Source organism: Mirounga angustirostris, unplaced genomic scaffold, assembly GCF_029215605.1.
Source record: "Mirounga angustirostris isolate CCGP_5_RB_7025 unplaced genomic scaffold, mMirAng1.0.hap1 SCAF_4, whole genome shotgun sequence".
NCBI classification, from domain to species: Eukaryota; Metazoa; Chordata; class Mammalia; order Carnivora; family Phocidae; genus Mirounga; species Mirounga angustirostris.
Genome location: NW_026991712.1, coordinates 145,256,101 through 145,278,247, shown reverse-complemented (window position 1 = coordinate 145,278,247; position 22,147 = coordinate 145,256,101). Strand labels below are relative to the sequence as shown.

The window sequence follows — 22,147 nt, the reverse complement described above, 5'->3', positions numbered from 1 at the left end:
TTCTTGTTTGCACTGCCCGAAGCATTTGCCTTCAATTCCATTTCTCCGGTTCTTTGCATTTTATAAACTGCTTTTTCACAATGAACATCTGCTCTGTGCCAAGCCCTGAGATTATAAAGATTAAGTATATGTAAGAGTCCTTTGCCCTCCAAAGGAGCTCACAGGGCAATGAGGGAGAGATCCAGGCAAACAGACAGCTACAATGCAGTGTTAAAGATCATGATAGAGGGGGGCACCTGGGTGGCTCAGCTGGTTAAGCGACTGCCTTCGGCTCAGGTCATGATCCTGGAGTCCCAGGATCGAGTCCCACATCGGGCTCCCTGCTTAGCAGGGAGTCTGCTTCTCCCTCTGACTCTCCCCCGTCTTGTGCTCTCTCTCTCATTCTCTCTCTCTCAAATAAACAAATAAAATCTTAAAAAAAAAAAAAAAAAAAAAAAAAAAAAAAAGATCATGATAGAGGGAAGCCAGGGTGTTCAAGCAGCCCAGAGAATGTGGCACCTAACCCAGACTGAAGGGGACAGGAGGGGCTTTAGAAGGCTTCCCCCCAAGGAGGTCTATTAGATGAGCTCAATAAGGGTAAGTGGGAGTTAGCCAGGTGGTGAATGCCAGGAATGTTGTTCGAGGCAGAGGGGCGCAGGAGTGAGGGAGGACGGCACGTTCAGGAGCTGCGGGAAGGAAGCTCAGTCTGACTTGGGCCAAGCAGTCCATAAGGCTGGAGAGGAGAGCGCCAGATCTTGAGAAGCCTCCCAGGACACGTTAAGGAATTTGGACCTTACCCTCATGGGCCTCAGGAACCACTGTCAAGGCTGTCATAGGGAAGCAGCCTGTTGAGAAGACCGTATCTAAGAGGCAGAAGGAGTCGAAAAGGGAGCGGGGAACCCGAAGGCAAGGGCGCCAGGTAGGACCTGCAGCATCTAGGGGAGGGTGAGTCCACCGCATGGCTCTAGCACAAGGGAAGACAACACGGATTTCTGAACCACTGAGAACGGACTGCGGTCAACAGAGGTGCTGTGTATGTGTGTGGGTGGTTATGTGTGCAGGGGAGGCCATGCTTTCCTTTCCAGTTCTGCATTTAACTCTAGAAATCTGTGCACTTGTTCCCACCAAAACTCTTAAGGTTTGGGTAACCACACCAGCGGAAGAAAATCCTAGCTCTGCTTTCCTCTGCCTTCTACTATTTGGGGTCCCTCTAGCAGTACCGAGGACCCAAGCCCTCAGGACAGTGGAATCCTTCGACCGAGAGCAAGACTACGCGCAAACAAGGCAATTCTAGGCGAGAAATCCCGTTCACGGTTATGAGAAGGTAAGAAGCCTACAGATAGTCCCCTTGCAAACGGTGACTATCCTTACTGGACCACTGTGTACTGGCAACCAGCTTTGCCCCTAGAGCAACACAGACTGGTCTTCAAATCCAAGCTTTGCCATCTTTAGTAAAATACCTAAAAGAGGGACACAGTACCCACCTCCGAGCATTCCTCTAAGGATGTGTTGTAACAAAAGGCACATGCGTGACAATGTGCCTGGGGCCCAGTAAGAGATTAAGAAATGGGATCCACTGTCACTGGCTCGTGTGTTCAGTGCCCACCTATACAAAGTCACTTCTCTTCTCCCGCCCCTTGTGGGGGAAGGCAAGAAACAAGAGAAGGAGCTAGAAAAAAAGAAAAGGACAGAGAAGGGGAAAGAAGAATGATTCAGAATTATAAGCCAACAGGTAGAAGTCAAGCCAGACAGGAAGACCATATGCAGGTGGGAGTTTTCCACAAGACAGATAGAATCTGATCTCGAAGTCCTGTAATTTCTGAGGCTATTTCGGGGAATGAGTCAGCATAATCAAAAAGGAAGACGCCTCTGATATCCTGTCGCCGGCGCTCTCCGGCTCGAGACACGAGCCCCCCGGAGCCCACACAGCCCAGCGCCGCTGGGGTGCTGCGTGGCTGGGGCTCACCAAGAACCAAGCCAGCCAGGAGCAAGCATTCTGGTCTGTCGCCAGGTTTCCACTCCCGTTGCTGGGAATGGCCAACTCAGCGAATTCTGAGGGTCATGTTGTTAAGGGTAGATTATGATGACAAAATTGTTCTTCACATGTTTCTGGAGTCCTTGAGTGTGTCAACTTCTGAGAATGTGTAAGTGAACACCTTGAAAAGAGGAATCGCATCCTCATACATTGAGATTTTTATAAGCACCAACCACCCCCCGGCCCTGAGCTTAGATGCCAGCACAGGGTGGATAAATATAAAAGGAGAAGAATGTTGGAATCCTACAACCAGAAGAAAACGGCAAGTTGTCCATTCTAGTATTTCTCAGAGGGCCATCCTCAGATCATCTATTTCAGAATCAGCTGGGGGCCTCTTGATAGAGCAGAGGCCTGGGCCCCCTGAGATCTACTGGAAGCGTGGCCTGGAGTCTGCCTTCAACAGCCCTATAGGTGTCTGCCCTGCAGACTCAAGTGAGGAGAACCATCAGAGGCCACTCTGTACACATGAACAGATGGGCTCAGATCCTACATCTGCTGCTTAATGGCTGAAGGTCTTATACATCTTGTCATTGCTTTGAGAGTAGCTCCTTTATCTGAACCCTGGATTTCGTGATACCTTCCTCAAGCTGCCCGTATTTTCTCTTTGCTACCCACACAACTTTCAATGACCTCCCGTCTTAGCCCTAGGCATAGGCTTTCAGGCATAATGCTACACGATATTTCCACTTTAGACTATGACCTACTCAAGCCCATGAACTACTCAGAGCCCAGAAACTGTAGCCCTCAATATATTCGAATCCACCCCACGTGAGGATAGAGACCATGTGCTGGGTTTTTTTTTTTTTTTTTAGGACTTTATTTTTAAGTAATCTCTACCCAACATGGGTCTTGAACCTAAAACCCCGAGATTTAAGAGTCACATGCTCCACCGACTGAGCCAGCCAGGCGCCCCTGTGTTGCTGCTTTTGCAGATATCCCCATGCGTTGGCCCCTGGATTTCCTTTTGGCATCCTGCTCTATCATAATAAACAATCTCATAGATTAAAGGAATCATTTGCTTTGCAGGAGAAAGCCTTGGGACCTGGCTCAACCTCATGCCCAAGTGTAAGTGCTGTCTAAAGAAAAGCCATCCTTGGCAGCCCTGTCTTTTGACTAAATGAGAGTGACCCAATTGCAATCATCACTTTTTGACCTCAAAAAGGGCCTCCAGTGGCTTTTGGTACTGGGAACTTGCCAGCGTCTCTGTTGAATGATTTCCTGGTCTATATGCGAGGGAACTTGACGGGGTGGAAAGAGTGTCACGCTTGGAGTCAGACAGAAGGATCTGGTCCCCAAACTGCTCCTGCTGTGTCACCCAGGCCAAGCCACACTCTCGTTGGGGCTTGAATTTATCCAAAGCTAAGAGGTTTGTGACTTCAGATGATCGATTTGCCTTGTACTTCTGTGCAAACATTATTTAAAAATTCACCTTCACATAGTTACTGTCAGGCTTCCATGGAAGAATTTATGTGAAAACACTTTCTACCCATAAAGGGTCATTCATATGCTGCCTCAGTTACCATGGTTCACGCCCATCCCTGCTCCTGAGGGATGTGGAGGAAGTTAGTCCCACAAAAATAAGGAGGGCTCGGAGCAACAGAGGAGAGGCAGTGGGCGCCGTTCTGGAGGAGGAGAGGGATCTGTGGCTGCCCAGGGGCCTTCCAGGAAGACACTTCTAGGTTATGATGAAGGAGGGTTTCCGGGAAGGGTTGCACTGGGCGGACAGCTCTGCTAGTTGGGCACTCGATCCAGGAGGAGCCGGGGTTCACGAACACCGTACAGAGACACATGACAGAGGCTGGAAAGAAGCAGGGGCCCTCACTTCCAGAAGTCCTACCTTTTGAAGCTTCCTAGGATCAGAAGACACACTGGATTCTCACTGTTCTCATCCATCCCTGTGTCTCTGCAACATTCCTTCTCCTTTGTAGCTCATAGAAAATGTCCCCTGGTCAAGGTTCCGTCTCCTCGAAGAATTCTCTCTAGCCTTCCAACACCCCCAGGAAGAACTATCCCCCCTCTTGTGTGTCCCCGCTGTCCCCACTAGGTCAGTGTTTTTCAAACTGCATGTCACAAGTCATTAGTAAGTTACAAAATCCATTGACTGGGTGGTCACTACCAGCATTTTTAAAGGTTGAATAAAAAATATTAGAATGTATCACACACAGTAAGGGTAAGTCTTATCTGGTGAAATGTTTCAGTTATGTGTGGGTGTCTCTATTGGATTGTGATGGAAAATGTTCTTATCATGGATCATGGTCAACTCTGGGGAAGCTCCTGCATGAAAGCTCTTTAAGAACCAACTCTTCTTAGCTCCAAATCTTTAAGACAAAATATAGTACTTCCCCTTGACACATTCCATCTCTGTTGCACGTGCCAAGCATGAGCATCTTTTATTCATTGAATCCTCAATCCAAAGATCGTGGGAGGTATGATTATCCCCACATCACACAATGGGGAAAGGTGGCTGAGAGGAGGTGACATGCACAATATGCCTAATTAACAGATGGCTAGTGAGACTTCCCTTTTGGAGTCTCTGCCTCATCATTCATCCCATTCATCTCAGCAGTGCAAAGAGAAAGGAGATTTGAGAAGGACACTGCAGAGAGTGGAGGATACAGTCATCATCTGTTGGGGCCAAAGCTTGTCTCCACTTTAGCTTCCTTCTCTCACCCATATCCACGGTCCTGGCACCCCTACCCACCTGAGAGTGGGCGCCCTGAGGAAGCAAGGTCTCAGCCCCAGGGCCCACTGGGCAAAGAGCTAGACTCTTGCTGGGCCAGAAGAGACCTGCAAGGTCATTTCATCCATTTCCCTTTGCCCAGGCTGCAGTGGGATAAATCCAATGCGAAGAGATGGGAATCTTCCATTAGAGAAGGAGATCTCACAGATTCTTGGCATAGACCAAGCATGTTTGGAGTTCACAGTCTTAGTCCTGTGAGAGAGAATTAAGAGGGCCGGGATCTGGTCCCAACTCTGCACTGTGTGTCCTCGGGCATGTCACACCCTCTCTGTACCCATTTCCTCTCGAGGGGTGTCACCACGGAGCTCTTCTTCACACTCTTGTTCTGCTTGTCTCTTCTCCCAAGGTCACCTCACTGGGGCAGAGACAAAGAACACCCTCGCCCTCGCCTACATCCTGGAGGAAGACAGCAGCAGACAGAAGAGCAACTGCTAGCGGGGCTACACCCCCAGGGAAGAGGAAAACCAGGGAAGTCTCTGCTGTGTGTTTATGACATTCGAGCGCAGCTGCTTCCTCTGCCGACCCAACAGCGATGGCGCCCTGGCCCTGCCCTGCCCCGTAATTTGCCATCTGCCAGGGGGTCAGGGAGGAGGTGACCAGATAGGCAAGTTGTCACCAGACAGGAAATGAACTGATGTTTGTTGCCTCATCTGAGTCCCTGGGTTACTCCAGGCGTGGGTCTGGTAAGCTCAGCTGTAGAGCTCCTGTGTTGGTAGGGATGTAGGGATGACTGGGGGGGAGCGGGGGGGCAGGAGGGGGACCGTTAAGGGTCAGTATGTGCCTGTGTTTGCATTGGCTCGTCTGCCTGTGTGTGTCTGTGCTTCTCAGTGCTGGGGAGAGAGAGAGAGAGGATGGCCGTCTACGAGTCTGGGTGCTACTGGGTCTGTCCATGTGCCTCTGGGTCTCCCTACCTCCATCCACATGTATGAAGAAGTACATCAGTGCGCAGGCCTATCCGACCCTACGTGCCCACGTTTCTGTTCAGTCCCTGACGCCACAGAGGCTTTCTGTTTGTGACAAGTGCCATCATCTTTCCTCTCTGGAAAGGGTTCAACGAGAGAGCAGTTGGCAGGGAGGAAACTGAATCGGTTCCTGCTTGGCACGTGGTTTTTGTCTAGACACATTTGCTTGCCGGGACAGGACTTACTCTGCACAGACCTAGGTGAAAGTGCTAAGCTGTCGTGGCCTGTTGCCCAAGGCTCTGCAGTGACTCAGCCAACATTCTAGGGTGATGCACTGCACCCACCGGGGACTTACAGACAAGTCCCCATCCCTGTGTAGAGGCCCCCTTCACGGGCACTGCAGGGAGACGGTTCCATCTGAGAAGGGAGGTCGAGCTTAGTCACTACAAAGTCAGCTACACCTTTGAACTTCTGTGGGAGAAGGTCCCAGAGCTACGGGGCCTGCAACATCCATTTGCCGGATGAAGAAACTAGGCTCGGAGGGGAACTGTCTGGCCTGAGGTCACAAGCTCATTCATCACTCATTCTTTAACCAAGGCTCAGCAAGCGCCTATTGTGCCGGCCGCTGCACTAAGCGTGAGAACGAATCACCAGAAGGTGAAGCCATGGGTTCTGCTATTAAGACGCTGGCCGTCTAGCTGGGGAGATGGACATTTGGGCAGTCAACCACAATAAAACCAGGCTGAAGGCCACAGCAGGAAGACCATGCAAAGGGCCATGGGAGCAGGAGGAGAAAGTCAGACAATTCTGTCTTCAGGGAAGAGGGAAGGGAAGGTGTGGCAGGTGAACAATGGTCCCCCGAAGATGACTGTGTCCTAATCCCCAGGACCTGCTAATATGTCACCTTCCATGGCCAAACAGACTTTGCAGATGTGATGAAGTTAAAGACCTCAAGATGGGCAGATTCTCCTGGATTCACCAGGCAGACCCAGTGAGTCACCAGAGCCCTAAGAGGGAGGCAGAGAGTCGGAATCTCAGAAGATGTGGTGATGGAAGCAGAGGCCAGAGAAAATGAAAGATCTGAAAAGGGAGGAAGGTGCCATTGGCTAAAGAATGCAGGCAGCCTCCAGAAGCTGGGAAAGTCAAGGAAACAAATTCTCCCTCGAGCCAACAGAAGGAACACAGCTTGCCAACACCTTAATCTTAGCCCGGTGAGACCTATTTTGTAATTCCAAACTCAAGAACTGCAAGAAAGTAAATCTGTGTTGTTTTAAGCCACTAGGTTGGAGGTAATTTGTTTCAGCAACAACATGGGAAACACGGAAAGTTCCACCAGCGATGGGGTGAAACCGAAGCCATGCTCCATCAAAGGGGGACCGCCATCCAAAACAGGAGCTCAGGGTGTGGGAAATGTTGAGAAGTCTGGAGTGCCTGGAGGTGAGGGGTGTCAAGTGGAGGAGACCAGGCCCTTGGGTCTCACAAAACTGGCTCTGTCGACCACCTGCGGGCAACCCTGGCTTCTCTACCTTCTCTCTGTGGTACTCGATCCTTCACGTCCCTTCCTCTTTAGAGAGGATGATCACGGGTACAGGGTAGAACGGCATTTTCAGGGGACTGCGGATGATCTGTGAAAAGCGCTTATCATCACGGCTGGCACACGGAGCTCTCCATACGTGTTTGCAAATGTTACTTCTCTGTTAAGGTGATGGGGAGTCCAGTGAAGGCCGCTCAGGTGATCAGGCAGAGGGGGAAATGGATTCTGGGGTTCTTGGCACCGGGGCAGTGGCCTTGTACCATCCTGTGCTGCCTCATCCAGCTGCTCGTCACCAACCCCAGGAGACGCCCCTGTGCTCTGTGTTTCAAGATCCATTCCCTACAGCCACATTCAGAGAGGAGTGCTTGGCTTTTCCTGGGATTCGCTGGGACAGCCAGCCCTGGTTCTCGAGGGGGAGTTTCTGCCACAAGACACAAATAGAGGAGAGGCCGCGGGCTCTGGCCTAGGCCACGAACACCACCACTGCGCAGCTCCAGGAGAGCACTGAGGCACTGTGCCACCTGTGTGGCCGCGGCCCGCCACCCGGCCCCTCCCCCGGCGACCACAGGGTGCTCACATGGCCTCTGGGTTGCCCAGACCCATCTCCAGCTCAGGCCGGGGTTGAGCTTTGCTGGTCCTCCTCACACTCAAAGCCAGGATGACACAGCTCTTGTGATGAGCAATCGCCCACTGCCTTCTCTCCTCCACGCCGAGCACTCTTGGGCTCTTGGGCTGACTAGCCACAGCGTCTTGCCCTGGCCTCTCTGATGGCGTCCGTGAAGTGGATCGCCCCGTGTTGTGATGCCAAGCCTGTCAGGACCACGAGCTCCTGAGTACCAGGCCGGGTGTTAGGCATTTGGAGAAAAATAGTAAATAAGACCAAACCTCTGCCCTCATGTGTCCACAGCTAAGTAGGCCAAAAACAGGGAAAGATATTTATCATCCCTTTCCAAACCGTCTTTACATTGTCAAACAGGCTTTTAAACTCGAAGTAATGGGGGCGCCTAGGTGGCTCAGTCGGTTAAGTTTCTGACTTCGGCTCAGGTCATGATCCCAGGATCCTGGTTCACATCAGCCCCACACTGGGCTCCCTGCTCAGTGGGGAATCTGCTTGTCCCTCACCCTCTACCGCTCCCCCGCTTGTTCTCTCTCTCTCTGTGTCAAATAAATATATAAAATCTTAAAACAAACAAACAAAAACCCCCAAAAACTCAAAGCAATGACCAGATCAGCCCAAAGGGTAGGGAAGGGCCCTGTGACACCCTTAAATGATGCTCCTTAGGCAGCTGTCTATGCTGTTCTGCCTCAGGTTAACCCTGGCTGGCCTTCAGCTCCAGCGACCACCCTTCCTTGCCCAGTGCACAGGGCAAAGCTCTGGAGTCAGGGGGTATGTGGGGACAGCCATCGACCAGTTCTGACCTTGGATGCCTTGGTTCATCTCTCTGGAGTCTCAGTTACCTCATCTATAAAATGGCTCCATGTGTCTAAAAGGAGCCAACGGGTAAACGATCTAGAATGGTGCCAGCACCGAGTCAGGGCTTTACAAACGCTAGTACCAAATTCCTATCCCAAATTACAGTCAGCCAGAGCCAAACAGGATAGAAGTCAGACCCCTCACTTCCCTCCTTGAAAACAAACCGGGTCCTCCCGGACACCGTCTCACTGCACATGGCGAGTGCTCTAGGATATGCAAGAGGACGGCTACGAAGGACTCCCTGCACCTCTTTAAGTTGGGGGTGCAGGAGACTAACGAAGGCAGCACAGCATGGAGAAGGAAACACAGCAGTGGGCCAGGGGGCCGTCGGCCTGCCGAGAGCACAGCTCAGAAGGGCCCAGTCCGCAAAGGGTGACCTCCGCCTGCAAACACCGGACCCCTGCTGTCACCACGCGTTAAAGGGCCAGTGACAGCTGCCCCCATGAATGGTCTGCTCCCACAATTTCGCTCCCCTCTGGCCTTGACTGGAACAGGAAGGAAGGAAGGAAGGAAGGAAGGAAGGAAGGAAGGAAGGAAGGAAGGAAGGAAGGAAGGAAGGAAGAAATGAATAAAGCCATCGAAACAGGCAGTGCCTTGGCAAGCCGCTCAGACGCGATTTTCTCCGTGGCACCCGCTCTGATGGCCCCGGCCCCCCGCCCCCTCCCTTGCCTCCGCAGCCCGCACCCGACCCCGTCTGCAGCCGACGTGCACTGCGTTCCAAGTGTTGTGCTGGCCGGCCGTGCGAGCAACCAGACTGGGATGTCCTCGGGAGCAAGGGCCCTGCCTTACTCATCCCTCTGCCTTCAAGAGAATGTCCCTTGCAGTGTTCTCAAGGAAGGCAGCCACCCACTGATTCTCGATTTTTGTTGATTAAAACACACATTTACTTACTCTGAGCTAGATTCCCTGAGAGGCGCTGGTGAGACAGGGAGAGCAACACATATGTCACCTATGGTCCCTGTCCCTGGGGAACTTTACAGTCAGTCTCAAGGGAGACACACATCTGCAACGTCAGCACAGGGTGACAAATGCCATTAGAAGGAGTGCAAGAAGCTATCGTCGGGAGACACGGGGCCGCAGTTAGGCTTAGAAGGGAGGAAAGGCCGAGGGCGTGTCTAGATCTCTGGATTGTTCACGAGTCCTACAGTCGGTGGGACGAGGATTATACAAACAACACAACCCGTGTGCGTGGTGCCTAAACATCCAGCCGTTACTGTGCTCTGGGATTCCCACGGGCCTGGCGTGAGCGCCCTTGAGTGGGGCCCAGGAAGGCACAGGATCAGAGCAGGTGCTCCTCACGGTTACTGAATAAGCCCCTCAGAACCTTTCATAGGCAAGTAAAACAGAGATTCTTTAGGAGATGGAGGCTCAGGGAGGTGAGATGCCTTACGCCGCACTCACTGAGAGTCAGGGATGAAGTGTGAGAAAAGGGTAACCCGGTCACCTGGGGCAAATGAGAACCTGGCATCCCAAGGCCATTCTCTAGGCTCTTCTCTTGATGAACAAGGCCCTTCGGGCTAGCCAGGAGATGGCTTAGCCTTGACCTAACCCCCTCTTTTCTAGCCAACACCAGGTTTAGAGTCTGACCAAGTCACCCTAAAGGTCACAGTGGGAAGGGTAGAAGTTTCCCAAGAAGCTAAGTTCTAGTGAATTTAAGTGTCCGCCATATCAGCATGTGAGCACCAGATGAGTCAGGGACGAGACTCTGCTAGTCACTTGACATGTGACCTGGGGCAAATTTCTTCCCCTCTCAAACCCTAAATGTCCTCATCAGTAAAGTGAGCAAGGTGGACATCTAAGATCTCTTCCAGCTGCAATGTTTTATGAGCCGTGATTAGACAGAAGACAACTTTTCTGCTGAAGGAAAACTCACAGGCTGGAAGGAAACAGAAAGTACTGTCCTTTTACTGAAGGGGTCCTAGGGTGGGGTGACTTTTGGTACACTGGGCAGAGAAAAAGATCGAGAGCTCGCTAGCTTTGGTTGCTGAGCTGGAAACATGCAACAAGCAAGCCGTCTGGGGCGTCCGGGGCTTTGCTTACGGACTGAGAAAAAGCTGTTACTCACTATGCAGCAGGCCACCAGGGCTCCTTGAGCAAATCCTGCCAGCACATCGCTGGGATGGTGCTTGTGGTCGGACACGCGCGACAGTCCCGTGTAGAAGGCCATCATGATCAGGGTGAACTGCAGGAGGGGCCGGAGCAGGCGGGCCCCTCGCCAAGTGAAGCGGGCCTGCAGGTACAGCTGGAGAGAGGAGAGAAAAGGAACAGAAACTAAGTGCATTAGAACACCAGGTCCACCCACACTCCATTTCCACTAAATGGAACCATCTGGACCGTCGGTGGCATGGTGCACAAAGAGCATTCAACCTGGATATGACCTCAGCTCAGTTACTTACACCTGGAGCCTTAGTCCCCATACTAAAATAAATAAATAAATAAATAAATAAATAAGGAAAATGAGAAGAGCTGAGGAATGCCTTAGAGCGCACTGCCTGGCACATTCGAGACACTTCATAAACGTGCGTTCCCTTTTATCTTCTTCATGATTGAAACAAATGAAAGCGTAGTAACCAGGGGAGTAAAGGTTTCTTTTCTGCAATCCATGACAACTCATGCACTGCATTTGTGTGCTTCCCTGGAGATCAGGGCAGCACCATCCCTACACTACGTGCTGCTTAGGACCTTCTTAGAAATAAAATGCAGGATCGATAGGAGAGGTTCTCGTGATAGTCACAAGGGGATGTTTCTGCTTCAACAGAAAGCACCTCTACCAAACAACAAGTTTCTAAGTCACCACTCCCAACTATGGATTTTTGTGCTCGAATATAAGGAAACACATAAACCAACCAGACAATGCTGGAGAGCTTTCACATACAGGCTGACAGACACTGGGCTGGGTGGAGTAGAAGAGTAACCTGAAGAAAAATGGAAGAAAAAAAAAAAAAACACCTCTGGCCGAAGCAAAGAAGTTGAAATGACGTCAACTGAGCATTGTCCCTCAGAGTTATCTTGCTGCAGTTTCCGTTCTAACCTCTGGGCACAACCTACTTCCCAGGTTCCTGTGGGAACTTGGGAAAGGAGGGGGAAAAGGCAACTGGACAAGGGGAACTTCCGATGACCAATCAAAGGCAGGCACTGGGGGTGACCAGGAGAAAGGGGAAGAGAGCGGAGGGGAGGAGCTGATGGCTCGAAGATAGACCTGGGACAGAGGCAGAGGCAGGCCTCAGCCCTTCCTGAGACAAAGGGACACCTTCCTCTGGGGGACAGGAAGGAGCAAGCCAGTGACTGGTCCTGAGGCAAAAGACAAGTGGAAGTTTCTGGAGCCACCCTTGCTAGTGGGGGAAGACAGCCTAGCACTGACTCCTCAAACTCCCTGGAAGACGATTTCCAAACCCAGGCCTACACAACAGCAGACAACTTTATAATCATTATGAAAGTCTATGAATGCATTCTCGGGCAATCTAAGAATAACAAATGAAAAATAATAATAAAGAATGCACTGATGCTGGCTGCTAAACAGCGATAAAGGTCAGCAGTTTCTCCTATGTAAAACAACCAGTTAAAAATCTGTAAGAAGAGGTAAAACCCTCACAGCAGCCAACGTGATTCTATAAACAGTAATTAGCTTACCAAGAACTACATAGGACCCTGTATGAAGTAAGGGACATAAAGGACAAGTTGAATAGACAGCTAGAATTTTTATTTATAAACACTCAACTTAAAAGCTCTTAAAGTTGATACGTAAATCCCATCAGATTCCTAGGGACATCCTAAAAAGATCTGGAGGAAAAGACTTGAAAGAAATTATGCTAAAAATAATCTAAAAGGCCAAAACTGTACAACTAGCCAGAAAACCAACCAACAAACAAATAAGCCAGGCACTCCAACAGATGCTAAGGACACAGAAATGGGAAGCTGTAATTCCTGCCCTACAGAGTGTTCGTTCATTGGGGGAATCCATGAAAACAAGCAAGGGCACTTACTGGTTTCCTAGGAATTACGAAGAAAATTGGGGAGCCAAGGTCAGTTACAGGGGAACGGGCACTTGACTTGAGTCCTAAAGATGAATCTGCATTTGCTAGGAGTTGAGGGGACAGCGGTGAGGGGTGTGTATTCCAGGCAGAGCAATGGCCTAGAAAGAAGCCAGAGTTCTGGAGAACCTCACAGCTTTCAGTACAGCTCTTCAGGGTGCGGGTGGGGGTACTGATAACCACAGGGCTACAGAGGCAAAGTGGGGCTCAGGAAGGGTGTGAATATCAAACTAAGGAACCTGGTTTTTACTTAGTAGGTCAGTCTTTCTCAAACCATACTCCGTGGAGTACTAACGATCTTTTAACCAAAGATGGTAAATGCTCTATAGGAAATCCTTAATTTTACTACTGACAATACTTACTGACGTTTACAGAGTATCTATTGAATCACAATTGGGAAATGTTACTGTAAGCAAATGCTGAAAAATTAAATGATTTTAAGCAAGGCCCTCAGTACCATAAAAAATAACCTGGAGGTCAAAGGCTACCCCTCGTTTGCACAGAAATGAGCCAGCAGTGGATTCTGCAATCGTGAATCAAAAGATCCTTTCCTTCCAGGAGTGGGGATGGGATGACACTGGGGTAGCTCCCACTTAACACAAGTCTCGGGGCAAAAGCAACAGTCTGTTTGCATTGTGCCTCCCGTTATCTGGCCTTCCTCCAGCATTTTGGCAGTAGACAAGGGCCGGGTCAGGGACAGAAAGAACACCGGGGGCTCATCAGAAAAATCTCACCGAGCCTTAGGTTTTCTCACAAATAAAATAATCTGCAGACCCTCAGAAAAGGCTTGTTTAAAATCCTCCAACTCGGGGCGCCTGGGTGGCTCAGTCATTAAGCGTCTGCCTTCGGCTCAGGTCATGATCCCAGGGTCCTGGGATCGAGCCCCGCATTGGGCTCCCTGCTCGGCCAGGAGCCTGCTTCTCCCTCTCCCACTCCCCCTGCTTGTGTTCCCTCTCTAGCTGTCTCTCTCTCTCTCTGTCAAATAAATAAAATAAAATCTTAAAAAAAAAAAAAAAAAATCCTCCAACTCCTCCCTGCCCCTCCGTGCAGAGTTTAGGTCATGGGCCTTGGAAATCAGGGTGGGGCAGAGGAAGGGTGGGTTTCCCAACCGGACATGGCACACATCTCCCCTTCCACTGACTCAGATACTAAAGGCTGGAGCTTAAGTAAAGAAAAAATAAATAAATAAATACAGGAGAGGAACTTGAGGAGAGAGGAAGAGACCAGTAACCAGGAGAGCTTCAGGAAGGGAGTGCTTATGAATGAGAACAGAGCAGGGGCCACGGACAAAGAATGCCCTGCAGAAGCAGTCAGATGTGGAATGGCCAGCAGCACGCTGAAGCTTGCTTCTCGCTATCCATCCGTAACCAACACATTGATCCAGGTCAAGGTCTCAGGACTGACCTTGACGTCTGCAGCTGGGGCTTCAGGGGGAAGTAGAGAAGCAAGAGTAGCGTGAACTTGAGGGGTGAAGCAGCCCTGACTCTATCACTTCCTAAGTGGATGGTCCCTCAACTTCTCATCTGGGAAACAGGTACAAGAGTATCTCTTTCTCCCGGTTGCCAGGATCAAATGAGACACACAGGACCGGGCACTCAAGGTGCTCTTCAGAAATCTGCATCACCCTTTGCCTTGTTGAATGAGATTTCCTCATTGACTGTGGTTGATTTCACCAAAACAAGATGATTACTAAAGCAAAAGATTGCACAATGACCTTCCACATCGTGCCTACTTCATATCTGAGAAGCTGGTCGCAATAGGCTTTGAGGTTGACCAAAGGATCTGGTAAGTTCTTCCGTGCCCCACCAATCCTACTGCTAAATGGATTGGCTTTTGCTGGTTCATAGCCCAGTTCTTGGGAGGCTCTCCGTACCAGAGGCTTGGGCCTCACCGTGACCAGAGAGAACTTTCTGGAGCACCCTGCTCCCTTGGAAACCTGCACCTGGGGACAGGACAAGGGGCAGGAGACTGCATTCATTCCCACTGCACAGGAGGAAGTCACACTCCGGACCACAACGATACTGTGGTCCTTGTCCTGGACCAAATAATAAGGAGACTTGTATGGAATTGGAATTTCTGCAGGGCCTCAGGAAAAGTCCTAGGCATCCTGCAAAAGAGTGGTTAGGAAAGAGCTAAGCAGAGCTGGACAAAACCAGAAAGGCTGAATCGCCTTGACCTCTCACAGAGGTCAACAGCCCTGAGGTCCTGATTTACCTGTCTTTACTTCCCCATCTGCCTGAAGGTCTCTGGGCTGGCAGAATCCACTTCTAAGCGTCAGTGTAACATTGCAGAAAAGGGTCTGATTTGCAATCAGAGCAAAACCAAATTTGAATCTTTGCTCTGCTCTATGCCATCTGTAGAATGTCACTCTGCTTCTCTGAAGTTCTGCTTTCTCTTATGTAATGAGATTCGTTCATTTCAAAAGTAAACACAGGGGCGCCTGAGTGGCTCAGTCGTTGGGCATCTGCCTTCGGCTCAGGTCATGATCTCAGGGTCCTGGGATCAAGCCCCACATCGAGCTCCCTGCTCCGCAGGAAGGCTGCTTCTCCCTCTCCCACTCCCTCTGCTTGTGTTCCCTCTTTCACTGTGTCTCCCTGTCAAATAAATAAATAAAATCTTAAAAAAATAATAATAATAAAAAATAAACACCTGTCGCGAGCATCTATTCTGCTCAAAATTGTGAAAGACACACTTATAAAGTTAACTCCCTCCCTGAAAAAAAAAGAATATCAAAATTAAAAATGAAGTCTCGTTCTTATACTAAGATGTTTCTTCCAATTGCTAAAATAAAACGGCTGACTATAGACAGGAATGAAAGTTGCGTGTCCCCCCGCGAGCCCCGATCCCCAAAAGGATGTTATGTGAAAGTCCCCAGCACACCGAATGCACTCCATAAATGGAGTTCTCTCCTCCTTCCGGGTCCTAGCTTCAAAACTGGGGTCCTGTGGAATTCCAACAAAACCTCTTTGGAGAGGTCTGGCTGAACTCAGGCCGGCTCCTCTGGTCTGAACCGGCAGAGTCAGATGTGGGGTGAGTCACACCGGGTTCTTGCTAAGTCATTTGTGTTTCATTACATGATTTGCATACTGGCGAAACAGGTCCCTACTGTCCTCTTACTGCATTTCCATTGCTCCTGGGACTGCTCTGCTCAGAGTGAAAAGGAGGCTTTTGTCCTTCCTTATGTCCCTGCCTGCTCTCTCCCTGGAAGTCTGTCCAGATCACTGACACCCACAGGGAGAAACTTTCTCCCTTTTCTCATCTCCGCCATGGCTCGCGCTTGGCTCTGGTTCATGTGCCTGGTGATTCGTCTATGTGGGGCAGAACTGTGATTTCTCTCTAGTAAGTTATTCAACTGCTTTCAGGACAAAAGAAGAATTTTTAGCACTTTTCTCCTCCTTCAGGAGGGAATCGGCTCTTGTTTTCTGTCATGATCAGGGGGAGAAAAAGAAACTCCCCCTCAACAAACCAGTTTGCTGAGCACTGTTCCAGACACTGTTCTAGGCGCTTTACATGACCTTACCTGCAATTACCACAACCATCCTGTTGGGTAGACACCACTGTGCCCATTTTAGAGATGAAAAGGTCAAGGCCAAAAGGCCATGTCACTTGCTCAAGGTGAGAGAGAGCCATGTTTTACACTGAGTAAGATGTGTCTTTTTCTAAGTCCAAGCTCTAATCACAGAACCTGGCTTCCTTTAGAGGGAATTAGTGCTCTGCACACGAAGTTTTGGTCTTACTGGTATTCTGTCTGAGGAGAAAAGCAATGTGAGGGGACTACGGGGCTGTCGTGGACTAAAGGACAGCCTATAGGGAATGTCTGGATGCACGTGCTCCTGGAATTCATCTGCCACATACTTTTATAAGGCCCACGTCTAAAATGCAAGTGTGTAGCTTTTCTAAGAGTGAGAGCGTTAGAATCTCTGCCCTGATTATAAGCTAAGGAGAACCTGTGAACTGTGCAGTCAGTACCCCTCAGAGTGGAGTTAGCAGCCCTCCCCCCGGGGCCCTGTGCCTTAGTCCACCTGAGTCGGAGACCTCATCCACCTGTTCTGAGACTATGTACTTTTCAGGCTTTCCACGACAAATAGGAGGTTGTTTGGTGTCCCCAGGTGCTCACACAAGGGCTGGCTCAGAAACTGCCGGATGGACAGACAGATGGGTGGACGGATGATGGATGGATATAGGTGAGGGGAAAGACAAGGGAAAACATCTACATCTGATATGGTGGTTTATTCCCCATAGAAACCAATCTTGTCCCAGGGGGTTTCACCAGACACTCCCAGGATCTGTGGGCGAGTCTCGTGGGCATACCAACCCCACCGCTCCAGGATTCTAAACATGCTGAACAAAACCTCAATGACTAACAACCACAGGCCAGGGAACATGGCTGTCAGAGGACAGCCACATCCCTGTTTCCTTGGTATCCGACAAACCCTTTGACACATAAACGGTTCCCACGGGCACCCCAGTAAAGAGTCAATACGTCAACAGGACGACAAAGAGGCGGCAAAGGCCTTCCCTACACCACCCAGGTCCTTTCCCATCGATCAATTCAGGGATGAGGGGATGAACGCAATTCTGACTAGAATGGGAAGGAGCATGGCTTGGGGATGTAGAAGGCCTGCAATTGAGTCACTCATTCATTCATTCACTCATCAAATATTCACTGCATACTTAACTAAGTGTCAGACCCTGTTTGGGGCGGTGGGATACAGTGGTGAATCAAGAGACAAAAGCATCCCCCTCGTGAAGCTTACAATTTATCTGGTAGAGAAATGAATGTAGACATCAGACGGTGAGAAACTGGGTGGGGGGCAGGAATAAGGCTGCAAAGGGAGTTAGGGAGTATCGCAGGAGGGGCCGGGGAAGGCTTCTCTGACAAAGCACCCTGAAGAAGGCAAGGGGGCAAGGTGCTCGTTCGGGTAGGGAGGCATGGTGGCAAAGGAAAGGCCTGGTGGCTGTTGCCTGATCTGAGCTGCAGGAGGAGGGGCTGGGGCAGCTGGTCCTGAAAGTCCTCTCAGCTCTCACTGCACCCTCCATCCCTTGCTTCCTACCGGCCACCACAGCTGGACTAAACTGAAAACCTGCAGCTTGCAAATCACCGCCCTCCTTTTCACCTGCACACAGGCAGTTCTTCCGATCCGCCCATCTTCACCCTACTGGCAGCCTTCCCCAGCTTCCGCCACCCTCCACTCCAGGCTGGCTTAGGTGTCACGACTCTTAAGTTTCCATAAGGACCTACACCTGCGCCCCCCGCCCCCGGCACAGTGTACCAAACTGCTGTCATCGTCTACTTGCTCCCCTAGACTGAGCACCCCAAGGCCTGTGCCCATGACTTCCCAATGTCTACATCCCCACCCCTGGCGTGCTGCTTGGGCTATCACAGGCTCCCATTAAATACGTGCTGATATTCCGAGTTTTGAACCCACGTTGAGCTCCTTGAGGGCCAGGCCCAGGTCTGATTCACATTAGTAGCCCTGCGAGGTAGCAGAGCGCCTGGCACAACAGACACCAGGTAGGCCCACAGATCGGGGCCTGCTCGGGTGTTGGCATTTTACCCAGAAAGCCAGTCATCCTCCATCCCTGACTGTGGAGGGCCAAGGCCGGTCCAGATGTGGTTCTCTGGGGCTTAGGCCAGGACTCAGGGTTAGAAAAGCATCATGCATGCTTTATCTGCTGTGGATTTTTCTTATTAGAATCTGTATTAATCGCTAACATGCCTTAGCCTCATCTGTAAGCGTCTATGCCCGGAGAGAATTCGGTGTTTGGGGCATGGTTTTTCCAAGCTAACCATTTTACAAATCAAAACCTAACGTGGAGTGTCCTTCAGAGACACGGGAGGCCTCAGATGGCAGATGTTGCCGACAGGCCTGGAGTAGAGGGGGCTGGTGCTTCCTGCCCCCCCACCCTGGAACGCCAACATATTGAGGGCATAAGTTTGTCGCTGACGGCTGCCCATCTTTTCTTGTACCGCTTGGGGTAGTTCAAACTTCTCTCAAATAGAACCGCAGAGATTGAGACATAAGTAGGTACCATCTAACTCCACTCTTTCATTTGACAGATGAAGAAAGTGGGGTCTAGAGATGAAAAGTAGCAACGATCCTGCAAAAGAGACATGACTGTCTCCACTTTACAGAGGAGTACACTGAGGCGGGAAAGCTAAGTAAGCAACCCCAGGTTCCAGAGCTAGTCATGAGGTGGCGGAATCATCCAGGTCTGCCAGACCCTGGGGACAAATGCCATCAATGCTACACCCAACTGGTTCAAAGGTGATTTTCCTCAAGGCCCCCAGGGAAGCGGCACTGGGGGAGGCCAGGGTCTCCTCTGCCCACCTCCACTTCCTGAAGCTCCACAGAGAAGCACTGGGGGATGGGCCGGGGGCTGCTCTGAGTGCAGCATTTCCCACGGACCCTGACAAGCAGCAATGGTGCTCTAAAAAAGCTTTGCACATTGGACACTCAGAGGGTTGAGATCTCTGCGTAGCATCAGTAGAAGCAAGCCTGCCGAAGAGCACTGTCCTCCTTGGAATTTAGCCTCAGGGGTTGTTTCAGGGCAAGATAACCTGAGAGCTAAAAATGGAGCCCTATGTTTATATGTTGTATAATGGGTATCCGTGAGTTGTGCATGATGAAATGCATGCATTTGCAAGGCTTCTCTAGTGTATGGTGTGTGCACGGCTGTGTGTGCGTGTGCAGTAAGATGCTAGGGCCATGGAGGACTAAGGAGGCTCTTCTCTTCCTCCCACCCTCTTCCCCTGCCTCCTTCCCTTCCTTCTTTCCAGAAACATACAGGCACTATAATTTTTTCCTCCCTCAAAGATGCGAACAGACGTTCGGTCCGAATATACCCCTCATTCCTCACCCCTGCAGAGGAGGTCTCTGGCTGTAATCACCGCTGGTAGGAAGTGGTCATGGGGGTGGGGGCGAGGGGGCAGGTCCTCCATTAAAGCAGATCTGAAGAAAGGCGGGTTGCCATTAGGGGAAATGGAAATTAGAGTTGGGAACTTATATTCTGTTTTTTTTGTTTTTTTTTTTTAAGATTTTATTTATTTGACACACAGAGGGAGAGGGAGAGTGAGTATGAGCAGGGGGAGCAACAAGCAGAGGGAGAAGCAGGCTCCCCGCTGAGCAGGGAGCCCGATGCAGGGGCTCAATCCCAGGACTCCAGCTTGACCAACTGAGCCACCCCGGCACCCTGGGAACTTATATTCTTTAAGTTTATCCTGGTGGGGTTGTTTTTGTGTTTTGAAGAGCAGTACCACAAAAAGAACAGACAGTGATCCTGGTGTCATCAAGACGAGCCTTCAAATCCATTTTCTCCCTTTTATAGGAGATGGAACCTTTATTACCAAAATTCTTAAGATTCGGGTTGGTTGGCTGGTTTCCAGCTGAAAACGAGGTAATCAAGATGCATCTCATCGAGTTACTGAGAGAACCGAATGCTGTGGTGTGAGCTTGCCCCAGTGCCTGGTACACAGAAGGCACCAGAAACAGGTCAGCACCTTTATCTTTTCGGCGGCTGTAGAGCATATACAGTGCAGAGTTGGTTTCAAAATTACCCAGTATTTTTCTCTTGGAAGAAAATGAAGGAATGGGAGAAAAATGAACACAGACCCACTCCTCCAAGCACCTTTGCAAAACACTGAAATTACATTTGTAAAATTGCTTCCAGACCCAGGTAAAGTATAAAAAAATGAAATAGGAAACTAAGTATCTTCATTAAATTAGCTTTCTAAAAGCAAAGCAAAAGCAAAACAACAACAAATGAAGAAGGGAGGGGCACGCGATTCGTGAATAAATAAAATCCCCGCTTGAGGCTTGTCGGGGCCCACCTTTGGGCTCTGGATCCCAGGTAATGGGAAGCTCGGAGGCCTCCGGGCTTGGAAAGCATTGCAAGGGAAAACAAAACAAAACAAAACCCTTCTGCTAGGTTTTCCAAATCCTAATTATGTTTTTTAAGTAAGTCAAAATCAAAACATTCTCTCTGCAAACAGCTTATGATCCCCTGAGCTACGTCTGACCTCTCAGCGCCTTCTTGCTCTTCATCAAAGGGGCCGAAAGCAGGAAGTGCCTTGGCACAGGGACCTCATTCAAGGGGAGAGGAAAGGCAGGGGACCGTATGTAACTCACAAAGAGAAACAGACCAGCCGCCCTCTGTGCTGCAGCTGGAGAGGTGGATCTGCACTGTCCCAGTGCCTCTGGGAAGTCAGAGCAGACGTGGCCATGGGAGGGGTGACACAGGGGTTCAGATTATGGCCCCACCACTAGCTGAGGAACCCCACCCCCACCCCCATCACACTGCTTAGGCTCCCGGGGCCTTGGTCTCTGGATCCCAGCAGCAGGGATACACATGTCATGCCTCACCATGTTATTATGAGATCACGTGTGCTCACGGAGGCAGAATTATTCTGTCACACTTGAAATCACTCTAAGTCATCAGATAATGATAATTTTTTTTTTGAAGATTTTATTTATTTATTTGAGAGAGAGAGAATGAGAGAGAGCGAGTACATGAGAGGGGGGAGGGTCAGAGGGAGAAGCAGACTCCCCGCCGAGCAGGGAGCCCGATGCGGGACTCGATCCCGGGACTCCAGGATCATGACCTGAGCCGAAGGCAGTCGCTTAACCAACTGAGCCACCCAGGCGCCCAGATAATGATAATTTTTAAAGCCTTTCCCTCATTAGGGGATGGAGGAGGGCTGGCATGGCCCACAAGGAATCTGATGACAGGGCTTGGATGTGAGCAATAGTGCTAGTGTCTGTGTAAATTCTGACAGTTCACGTGAACTCTCCGAGCCTTACTCAGCAATCCTCTCCCACAAAAGAGACAATATTCCTTATAACCTAGGGTGCCTGGAAGGGTCAACTGAGTTAAAGGGATGTTCAGAAAACAGGGCTTGTTACCATAAAGCGTGATATGAGTGTCTTCGTCACCTTTTAACTTCAAAATGGGTGCACAATCCTTATCAAACAGCCACAATAAATATTAATTTTATCTGAAAGATGGGAAACACCTAGAAAATAAAACAACTTCTCACTGATGCTGTGGCAGAGCTCAAAACAGAACCTCATTTCTCTAGCTAACTTCTCTTTCAAGGATTTCACAATGAAGTCTATCCCTAACCATCCCAAGGGCTCTCTGCACAGAAGAGATTTAAGCTGGGGCTGGATGCTGCACTCCACTGGAATCAGAAGGAAGGTACTTACCACCAGATACAGCATAGTATACATGGAGAAGGAGGCGTGGCCAGAGAAGAAGGACTTCCTGCAAGAGCAAGAGAGGGCCATGAAAGGGCCATATTCACATGCCTGACACATGTTTGCCTGTCTGTCTTCCCTCCCTAGACTGTGACCTTGAGAGGAGCACCATCCTGTGTGGTTTTGCATCCTTTGTCGTGCTTTGGACACAGTCTAGAACCTAGCAGGCACCCATGGATGCGTGAGTAAGCAAAA

At 50.1% G+C, this 22,147-nt stretch overlaps 1 protein-coding gene across 1 annotated transcript in view; it reads right to left on the bottom strand.

Annotated features, from left to right (window-relative positions):
* Window positions 1–22,147, bottom strand: part of PLPP3 (phospholipid phosphatase 3) — an 83,851-nt gene that overhangs the window by 4,776 nt on the left and 56,928 nt on the right. Inside the window, exons 4-5 of the mRNA XM_045897606.3 lie at window positions 21,902–21,959; window positions 10,730–10,906 (exon numbers count right to left, since the gene is read on the bottom strand). Coding sequence (XP_045753562.1) covers window positions 10,730–10,906; window positions 21,902–21,959 — 235 coding nt within the window. The remainder of the gene's footprint in view (window positions 1–10,729; window positions 10,907–21,901; window positions 21,960–22,147) is intronic.